Source organism: Triticum urartu, chromosome 2 (genome assembly GCF_003073215.2).
Source record: "Triticum urartu cultivar G1812 chromosome 2, Tu2.1, whole genome shotgun sequence".
NCBI classification, from domain to species: domain Eukaryota; kingdom Viridiplantae; phylum Streptophyta; class Magnoliopsida; order Poales; family Poaceae; genus Triticum; species Triticum urartu.
Genome location: NC_053023.1, coordinates 95,675,050 through 95,685,962, shown reverse-complemented (window position 1 = coordinate 95,685,962; position 10,913 = coordinate 95,675,050). Strand labels below are relative to the sequence as shown.

The 10,913-nt window shown below is 41.8% G+C and overlaps 1 protein-coding gene across 1 annotated transcript; it reads right to left on the bottom strand.

The window, feature by feature from the left end:
• Window positions 1-7,250: 7,250 nt before the first annotated feature.
• On the bottom strand, window positions 7,251-8,292 carry LOC125536082 (photosystem I subunit O). Its single transcript, XM_048699207.1, has 4 exons — window positions 8,048-8,292; window positions 7,883-7,967; window positions 7,613-7,792; window positions 7,251-7,498 (listed from the first exon to the last, which is right to left on the bottom strand). The coding sequence occupies exons 1-4, from the start codon at window positions 8,121-8,123 to the stop codon at window positions 7,402-7,404; spliced, it is 438 nt and encodes a 145-aa protein (XP_048555164.1). The 5' UTR covers window positions 8,124-8,292; the 3' UTR covers window positions 7,251-7,401.
• Window positions 8,293-10,913: the final 2,621 nt, after the last annotated feature.

The window sequence follows — 10,913 nt, the reverse complement described above, 5'->3', positions numbered from 1 at the left end:
TAAACCCTACTTTATGCGTTGCTTCGTAAGGGGCTGATTTGGATCCACATGTTTCATGCTATGGTTAGGTTTACCTTAATACTTTTGTTGTAGTCGCGGATGCTTGCAATAGAGGTTAATCATAAGTGGGATTCTTGTCCAAGTAAGGATAGCACCCAAGCACCGGTCCACCCACATACCAAATTATTAAAGTACCGAATGCGAATCATATGAACGTGATGAAAACTAGCTTGACGATATCCCCATGTGTCCTCGGGAGCGCTTTACATCATATAAGAGTTTGTCCAGGCTTGTCCTTTGCTACAAAAAGGATTGGGCCACCTTGCTGCACTTTATTTACTTTTGTTACTTGTTGCTCGTTACCAATTATCTTATCACAAAACTATCTGTTACCTATAATTTCAGTGCTTGCAGAGAATACCTTGCTGAAAACCGCTTATCATTTCCTTCTGCTCCTCATTGGGTTCGATACTCTTACTTATCGAAAGGACTATGATAGATCCCCTATACTTGTGGGTCATTAGATACCAATTCGTTAAGTGCTCAAATTTTGCGTGTGGTGTATTACCCAAACACAAACTTGTTGGAATCAAAGTTAAGAAGTTCACCATCTCAGATTTGGCGAGGGATCATGGAAGGAAGAGATACTCTCAAGTTGGGTCTTATAAAGCGTATTAACTAGTCAGGATACAAAAGTCTGGGAACAAAATTGGTTACCAATGGATTATAAGTTGAGACCAGTGTGGTGAAACCCATGGATCCCCCCCCCACTATGGTTGATGATCTTATTGACCCGGTGAATGTTGTTTGGAATCAAAACTTGCTGGAACATCATTTTCTTTCAGATTGACAAGGAAATTATTTTGAGTATACCTTTCAGTTCTAGAAGACAAGCTGATTTTTGGACATGGTATTATGAGAAAAGTGGTGGTTTCACGGCTCGACCAGCTTACAGAATGTTAGTGAACATAAAAACACAGAGAGGACTGTCTTGAACATAGATGTGGACAATCCAATGCAGAGGGAGATAAGAAGTCTTGGACTAAATTGTGGAAAGTCCAAGTGTCATCGAAAGTCAGAGTATTTGCTTGGAGGCTTGCAAAAATGTCACTGCCAATAGAGGATGTTCGTATGCACTGTAAGATGGCTAGCAACGATTTATGTACAATATGCAATTCTTCGGTGATTCTTGGAGGCATTCATTGCTTGATTGCAATATAGCAAGGGATGTTTGGGCACTAGTGGATGATGAGCTAGTTGAGCATATGATTTCAAATCGGTCACCTGATGCGAGGATATGTCCATTTTGGTTATTTGATACCCTATCTTAGAATGATCTCGCAAGAGTGTTGGTTACCATGTGGTCGATTTGGTGGGCAAGGAGAAGAGCAATTCATGACAATGTGCTCCAGAATCCTTTATCCACCATTTGCTTCATGAACAAATATTTAGAAGAGTTAGATATATCGAACAAATGTGTACAGATCTGCTCTGCTGCACCAAAACTAGGAGATGGGAAAGCTAAGATGAAGTGGATTTCCCCTGGTGATTTTAGGTATAAGATAAATGTTGATGGGGTCTGTCTAGGGACGGCCGCCGGGGTGAGGCTGCTACTATTTGTCGGGACGTCAATGCAGCCTTCCTGGGTGTTTCTGTAGTTTTCATTGAAGGGCTCATCAATCCTGCTAATCTTGAGGTTGTTGCATGAAATGAGGCACTTGATTTAGCTGTTGATCTCAGTGTCAGTTCCATCAAAGTGGCCTCTGATTCCCTTGAGGTGATTTCCAACCTATTAAGTAAGGCCTCATGTGATTATGCTACAATCCTAAGAGATATTTATCGACGTCCACTATGGACATTAGCTTGGCGCAGAGGGATTATTGTGCAGCGGCGGCGGTCTACATCGCATGTAGCTGCTTGGATTGCGGAAAAGTGGTGGCGACAACACATGTGTGGTGTTCATGGTGGTGCTATTTGAGCACCCGGTCTCGAGCTCTGAGGTGAAAGCCTAGGTCTAATGCCTGGCAATTGCGATGTTTTTACGTCGTTACCTTGTTGAAGGCATTGCTCAGATATGCTCTAGCTGATTCTTCAGGATGAAAATCTAGATTCTGGCCTTGAATGGTTGGATCCATCGACGGAGGCACTTAAGCGTCACTCCCTTCCTGAAGGCGTTGTTGTTGAAGAACCTCGTCCTCCGTGTGGTGTCATGAGATAGTTGGTACGAATATGGTCATTTTTATAGTTTGTTGATTCATGGATCCGATCACTTCTTTTTTTCATTGCCTACGCATAGCTTTGGTCTTGTATGACTTTGCTATTTCCTGGCATGTTTTTGGTGTGTGTGCGTAGTGTTGGTTGTGTGTATCTTAATTATGTAGAGGCCGGGTGTATACTCACTGTGTTTGTATTCTCTTGATGCTTCATTTTGAGTCAACAAAATCCACCCTTTTATCGAAAAAGCTTTTAAGGAGGTGTCTTTTGTTAATGAGGGAAGACAAGCCAATACTGAAGCTCATAAATTAGTAAAGGCGGCTGCTTCCTTAGGTGTTGGCCGACATGTTTGGCTAGGTACTACTCCTGATATTACTTGTATCCCATGGAGCATCTTAAATGAATAAAAGGCCATGTTCTACTAAAAAAGTTGTTTCCATGGTCCACTTTGCTTCAATGCACATAGTAGTTTGATCAACAATACATGCTTCGAAAAAGGCAAAAAATGTTTAAAAAATTAATTACTAGCTTTATAAGTCTAGGGCAAAAATTGGTGGTAATATTTCTTTTAAAATATTTATCCAATTTAAAAAGTGTTCATTATACTTATAAAACTGTCACGTAATTTGGAAAAATCATACATTTTTAAAAATAATATATATTTCCAAAATAAATGATAAATATTTTTCATATATAGGATGCACATTTTTAAGTACAACCTAACATTTTTTAATACGCCATGAAGATTTTAGTAATATTTTTTTAATACACGATGAATATTTTTGAAGTGCATGTTAATTTTTTTTAAATACACTATGCACATTTTTAATACATAATGAGCACTTTTTATTACCAATGAATATATTTAATACAAAATAAAAATTTATTAATGCATGATAACATTTTGGAATAAATTATGAACATTTTTTAATACACACAGAACATGTTATAATACATGTTGAACTTTTCTTCACTACACGCCTACCATTTGTTAATATACGATAAACATTTTTGAAACACATGATGGATGTTTTCTAAATACATGGCAAGCATTTTCTAATACACTGTACTTTTTAGAAACACAAGAGGATTAAAAAAAATAAACAAGAAGAAGAAAAAAGAAAACAACAATAGAAAATTTAAAAAGAAAAAAAATAAAAGAAAGAAATAAACGGGATAAAAAGGTCACATGAAATAAATGTGCATGTATCAGTTAAAAATGATCATTTATTTGTGAAAAATTGTTTATATCTTTTGAATATGAAAGAAATGAAAACACACAAAAAAGAAACAAAATAACAAAAAAAGGCAACAAAAGATAGGGAAATGGGAAAAATAAAGAAACATGAAAATGGACAAAAAAATAATGTAGATTGAAGAGGAAAAATAGAAGATACAAAACCAGACAAAAAAAACTTGGCTACCAAACACCAAATAAAGAATCAAACAAGAACAACTGAGTTTACTCTAAGACCATTCCATCCATCAAGTGGTATTGTGCTGGCCCACTTCCAGAACAAATATAGGCGGAGTGATGCTTTATCTCACGATAGGCGAGATATAGCATTCCTAAGAGGAGACAAGCTAACTAGGAAGATTATCGATTAGCTAGAAGTGCCATTCCTCTCCCAAAAGGGAGGCATGTCTCGTATGTATGCCCGCGAGATAGACGTTGGCAGCCCTTCCCTAATTGTACGAAGGGTTGGTTTCCCGTAAAAGACCTCAACCCTCACAAAAACAAGCCAACCACGGTTTTATGCAGAAAAGATTAAAAAAAACTCCACCACGATTGAGCGAAGTGAGCCATGGCCTAATTGTGTGCAATTAAGACGGGTGTCTTCTCGCCTCGCTTTAATCCTTCAATTAATCAAGGGTGTGTGGTATATGCATACACTTTTCAATGGTAAGGCATGTGTGTTTGTGGCGAGGTGATGCCATCCACCAACCACGCATGGTTTAAATTAGCGCATCACTATATCATGTTTTGGCCAATGTATAATTTGATATGTTTTATCAATTGCTCACAAACAATGCCTTTAATGTTAATTTGGGTGAATATACACATGCAGTGGCGAAGCTTAGCATAGACCAATAGGGGCCATGCCCACCCCTAATTTGTGCATTTATTGAAGAGCATGCAAGATTTTAGGCGTAACTATAGTGTCTCAACTAGAGATTAGCCCCTCCGTCCCTACTAATTTGCCCCCCTTCAAGTCATGGTCACCTCTTAAATGTTGCTCAAGCTTTGCCATTGTAAACATGCATCAGACTATGAGAGCTTCTTCATTTGGTTGTCATCTTGGGTAGCATGTACATCACAATGGCTAATCCATCCAAGTGTGCCCAAACTGACGGAAATTTTCCACCAGGGTTTAGAATGGCAGTCTATATCATAGAGAAGTGACACTACAAAACATGCTAGAGATGTCGAGCCATACCTCGAACAACACCTTCTTCCACAAACGTCATCTCCTCTTTAACCAATCAGTTGCGCACTAAGTGGTTCATGTCCACCCATCAAAATGCCCACATAGTGCTCTCAGGATAGCTAATGTTAATCTCTTGGGAACCTTTTCCAGTAAGTGCATTTGAAGGATGAGGGCCATTGTGTGTGGTCTGGGTCACATGCCATCATATTAGGGTTTGACCCATGTAGCGGCTTGCGGTTAAGTAAACTGCAGTGCCAAGTTTAGGGAATTGATTTAACCATTTTAAATGGACTCACTAGCAATTTGAAAGACTCGTCATGCATTGTTCATGGATTAATGATTGACCTATTGTCCTTTCTTGTATCGGTTGTAGGGGTGTTTGATTAGGCATTTACTTTGGCTTTGTGATTTTGGATACTAGACCCAAAAAACATATTTATGTGTTAAAAGCCAAAGTTAAGCATTACCAAAAAAACCAAGAGTCGTGGCCTTCAAAGTTCTAATGTTAGCCACTTAAACTTCTTAATTGGAATTCTGGGTCCGGTAGGTGATTTTCGTGGTTTCATGTATGCAAGTGATATGTCGGCATATTTCATTTATTTCTTACATTTCCAGCGACTGATTCTGACTCTATAGGTGGTGGAGACCATGATGTACATTTTGGGTGTTTAGTTATGGTTCAAATTTTTTACTTTTTGTATCCAGTTGCAAACTGCAGTGTCATCAAGATTGTGTGGCGGTGCAAGAGAAATGGGTCTCTCAACTCTCATTTTTAACAAATGCACAAACCTTATTAAAATGAAATGACAATTACATCATTTATGGAAGGGTACAACTTTATTCAGAGGTTCCTCAAACCAATAAAAAGTCAAAGAAAATCTAGCTAGCTTAGCAAGCTCACGAGCAACTTTATTTTCTTCTCTATTATAATGTTCTAACATAGAGATAGGAAAATCACAAGCAAAATGGTAACAATTGTCGAAAACTATTGTCGCCATAGCCGCAATGTCCTCCATTCTTCATAGTGTCAATGACCTCCAGATTATCATAATTAATAATGGGTCAGTTGCATCCCACCCTTTGCACAAGGGAGAGATTGAATCTGAGCACCAAAGCTTCAGTCGCCAGGACATCTGCACACCAGTAGATTTTTTAGTTTCCCTGAGCAATGATATTTCCTTTACAATCCCTAGAGATCAGCCCAACCGTACCCCTAAGCAAGTCTTGATAAAAAAACATCGACATTAAGTTTAACAAACCCACATGGGGCGGATCCAACCCTCTCTTTTAAGGGTAGCATTTGAAGAGGAAGCGAAACATAGTTTGTCATTAGAGCATGAATCCACATAGTAATATGATAAGCATATGGAACTATCTCTTCATGAACCAATTTACGCCTTACCCACCACAAATACCAGGCGGGAATGGCGATCATCCCACGAACATTCTGAAGACCCATAAGAGACAAATCCTGATTTGTCAAATGGGTCTCTCGACTCTATCTGCCTCCGTGAAGTGATTTGTCCAACACGGTCTTAATGGTGTAGAAAAACAGATGCCCAAGGGGCAACTAGCAACACACCATAGATTCGATTAGTTATTGCAAGAGTCTTCTCTTTTTTGCTGGGGTTGAAAGAGTCTCAATGGTGGAGCATGGTGAATTTCTTTTCCTTTGTTTGGATCAGTGAAAATTTGATCACATTGTTGTGTTCCGTAAAAAGGCACAGTGAGCAATCTTCCAATCATTCAAAAAATAGCCAAACGAAAATATTTTGTGTTATGTGTCAAGTTTGTTTTACAGTTCCGAATCAATATCTTTAAATCTATGAAGAAAAATGTCTTTTAAAGAAAAAGTTTAGAGTTGTGGCTAATTGGCCGTCATAATCAAACATACATGCAATGGGGCACCTCGCTTTCCTCCACAAGCAACTTCTCCTAGGACGAGGGTTCCCCTCCTCCCGCCACCGCCGCCGCTGACCTGCATTGTCTCTAGTGGCCTTACGGCCATGGATGCGGGGTGGATCCTGGCCTTTCCTGGTGAGAGGACTCCTACTTCATTTTATGTGTTTTTGAGCTTTTTTAGGGTTTGTGTCCTACTCGGGAAGGTAAGGTAGCGACGGCTCTCTGAAGAAGGAATAAGGTTCTCCCTGCTTAGCCTCCATCTTGACGATGCGTCTAGCGTTGTCGGAGGGCGTCTTGAGGTGTGTCTCCGGTTGATCTTGCAGGATTTGGTCGATGTTTTTCTTTGGTGGAACTCTTTGGATCCTTCCAGTCTACGCTTCTCTTTATCGTCGCGGTTGTTGTTCAAGTGCGCTGATCCTTTAGAATTTTAGCACGACGACCTCCTGATTGTCTATTACAATAAAGTTTGTCCGACTCCGATGAGAGAGAGGCGATGATGACGCCGCATGTTTGGCTTGCTCCCATGCTTTTAGTCGTCATATGGACATGAATGTAATTTGTATTATTTGTGTCCTTTGTATTGCCATGATGTTTGATGAATAGATTGAAAGTTTTTTCGCAAAAAGTACATGCCATGGTGACAAATTGATTTTTTTGTTGTTGTTGTTGTTGAACTCAGTTTTGTGCTTAGCATGGAAGAGGTAATTAACAAACAGGAATCACACGGCTTGCGAAGCCAGACGCATGCACAAAACCAAAAGGCATGACAGATTTTACATTGAACACGCATGCGCAGAAGCAGCCCTTGAGCAGCCTAAGGACGACGCACATGCATGAACCAAAGCTAGTTAATTCACTACTTCTGGAAGTAGTCCTCGGTCCTGCCCTTGAACCCGATCTGGCCGAAGGTGAGCGCGATGAACAGACCCAGGTGCCACGTCACCAACCACAGCCTGCAGTGTCAATTATATTTAACCAGAATCAAACCCCAAGTTGAAACACAAGCATATATACTGCTGGTGACTAGTGCGTGTGTGTGATGACGAGTGGTTTGGGTTTATCCTGACCAGAACTGCGACTGGAGAGCCGGGGGCGAGGGGAAGTGGGCGAGCTCCTCGCCGATGCTGGAGAAGAAGAGCCCCGTCAGGCTGTTGCCGTTGATCAGCGGGATGCTCGACGGCGCCAGCCACCCGATCAGCCCGAACCCGATCACGTTCAGGTCCCTCCGCAGCCAGTCCCGCGGGAACCTGATCGCCCAGCAACGCGAAACAAACAATCCGTCAGTGACACGGCAACTCACACGCCGATGTATGTGTAAAACAGAGTCGTCTTTTTACGTCATGCAGGTGATCCTGCCGTTCCTCTCCAGGTTCCTTGTCATCAGCGGGTTCCTCGCCGACACCCGGCCGCCACTCGTGAAGCCTACGCACGTACGTACACAGATCCAACATTTCAACACACACAACATAAATGTCAAATAAGAGGTCGACTATGGCACGTACTGGTAGAGAAGGCTGGCCGGCGGGCGAGCGCGGCGCCGGCGAGGCCGGAGACGGTGGAGGTGGCGGCGGCGGCCATGTCTAAGCTGGTGTGCTGCGATGCGAATGGTCGTACGTCTCCGTGTGGAGCACCGGCCGGCTAGCTCTTATTTCCTGGTGGGTGCTGCCTGCTACAGGCACGGATGGAGACGCGCGGTGGCGAGAGCAAACGAGAGGGGGAGATTGTTGTGGGGCCATTCCTGATGTGGATCACTTGCAGTGGATGGAATAGATTTGTTGCCGTAGGAGCGGCCTATGGGGATGCTCCACTTGGATATGTGTGGATAAGGCCTGGTATATCGATGGTGACCTTTATCCTAGCTACACTCGGAGCTTCGCCTGTTTCCAGTAGTGAGGTGCTGAAATCACAAATTCATCTTTCGCTTTAGCAATTGATCTACATATGTGGTGGTGGCTGCACACATTTGTGAGTGATTGTGTAGCTCAAAAAAGGCCTACCCAATGTAATTCAATCTTTTAAACGATGAACTCACTTTACTATTAATCTTTTTGAAAGAAAAAAATTACTTTATTAATTCAATGAAGTTAGTACAAGGACGAAGAGAGCACGGGTGAAGAAACTTCAAGACCGAATTATTGTATCATGTCTAGCAAATTTTCCGAATTGACATAGATAGCCTACCTACAAATAAAAGGCTCACATGAATGCACCACATCTCTACTTCTTCTTGGTCGGCGAGCGCTTCGGTCAAAGGATGGTGGAACGATAACCTTCAGATTCGTCTCAGCTCGCCCAAAGCCCTTGCCTCATTGATGATGCTCATCTCATGGGAGATTTGGTCCGAGCGCAACGCGAGAGTCTTTCGCAACGTTGCAGTCCCTCCGGTGGTAATCATTAACAAGATCAAGCAAGAGGTGTCGCTTTGGGCTTTGGCAGGTGCCAAGCACTTGGGTATTGTAATGCCGCGAGAGTAATCTTTTACCTTTTGCCGCTTGCGGCTTTGTCTGAAACCTTCTTCTTAATCAATGAAATGGCAAATCTTTTGCCTCGTTTCAAAAAATAAATAAAGGAACTGATTCTAGCTTTTTCTCTCTACGCCGTGGCTGTTGGGGAAATGCCCTTCGATTCTCGAGTGTATACACCGTATGGGAAAAACATTAACGGAGAAGTCAAAAAATTCTGCAACATTTTTTGGAATAAACTTGTCTTTCTTTTGCACTAGTTAAATTTTCGCGAAGGAAAAATCCCCATTGACTTCAAGGAATTCTTTTTTTTGCTACAAGGTACTATTCACACCTATTTGGCCTTAATTTTTTTCTTCGGTAGTCAACAGGGGTTTCACTCTGCAGAAATATTTTTACAAGTACAATAGAAGGTCAACTTTATTTAAAAAAAGATCAGATTTTTTTTACCTTTTTAATTACTATTTCCTCCTTGAACTAAAACTGTGACAAGTATTTTGAAACGGATGGAGTAAATTTTCTTATGTTATACGCGGAAATGTATTGAAGATCGATTTGAAAAAAACTAAGCTGCTGGAAGGGTAAGCTTATGTTATATGAAGGTCGGCTGATACTGATAAACTCAGTACTCACGAGTATGCCGATGTTTCTTTTGTCTTTCTTTGAAGTGCCTGTAGGGGTACGGTCGTACGGAAAAGGTTGGACTTCTATCGATCACGATTCTTTTGGCATAGCGACGAAATAAAGAGAAAGTACATGCTTACCAAATGGGGTATTATTTGTGGGCTGAAGGATTAGGGTGGTCTCGAAATTGAGAATTTAGAGGTAAAGAACAGAAGTCTGCTCAGTAAATGGCTGTGCAGGCTCTTTGTTAGGACCGAAGGTACGTGGGTACAAATTTTGTGTAATAAGTACTTGCAATCTAAGACCTTGGTCCAGTTTACCGTTAGACCTAATGACTCACCTTTCTAGAAGGGGCTAATGAGAACGAAAGCACCTTTCTTCCATAGAACTCAATTCATCATTGGAAACGGTAATTCAACTAGATTCTGTGAGGATACCTAGTTAGGGAGACACCTTTAGCCACACAATATCTGTCTCTGTATAATTTTGTCCAACGCAAGGACTCTTATGTTGCTACAATACTATAGTCCAACCCTTTAAACATTCAATTCTGAAGATCTTTGGTAGGAGACCGATGGGTAGCATGGTTGCATCTGGTGAGAAGGCTGATGGATGTTCACCTCTCTGATGAGCCTGCTAGTGTTGGGGAACGTTGCATGGAAAATAAAAAATTCTACGCACGCGCAAGATCTATCCATGGAGATGCATAGCAATGAGAGGGGGAGAGCATCTACATGCCCTTGTAGATCTCTAAGCGGAAGCGTTTATCAACGTGGTTGATGTAGTCGTACTCTTCGCATCCAATCACGATCCAACCAATCTAGTGTCGAACGGACGACACCTCCGAGTTTAGCACACGCGCGGCTTGATGGCGTCTCCTCCTTCTTGATCCAGCAAGCGGGAGAGGATAAGTAGATGGGATCACAATCAACACGACAGCGTGGTGGTGATGGTGGTGGTGGACCACTGACAGCGCTTCGCTAAGCGTCACCAGGACGAGGCGGTGGAGCTACGGAGTAACGGGAGAGAGAGAGAGAGAGGCGCCAAGGGCTTGGTGTGTCCTCTTGGGGCACCCCTCCCCTCTATATATAGGTGGAGGGGCATGGGAAACAGCCCCTCCAAGCCCTAGGGTGCAACTAAGAGCATCTCCAATAGATGATGTATATTTTGGTGCTCCAAACCGGCGATGGTCCAAATTTGGAGCACCAAAAAGTGCTTTTTACATCTTCGAAAAAGGCTCAACTCCAACAGATGGTCCAAATGGAGATGGAAATAAAAGAGC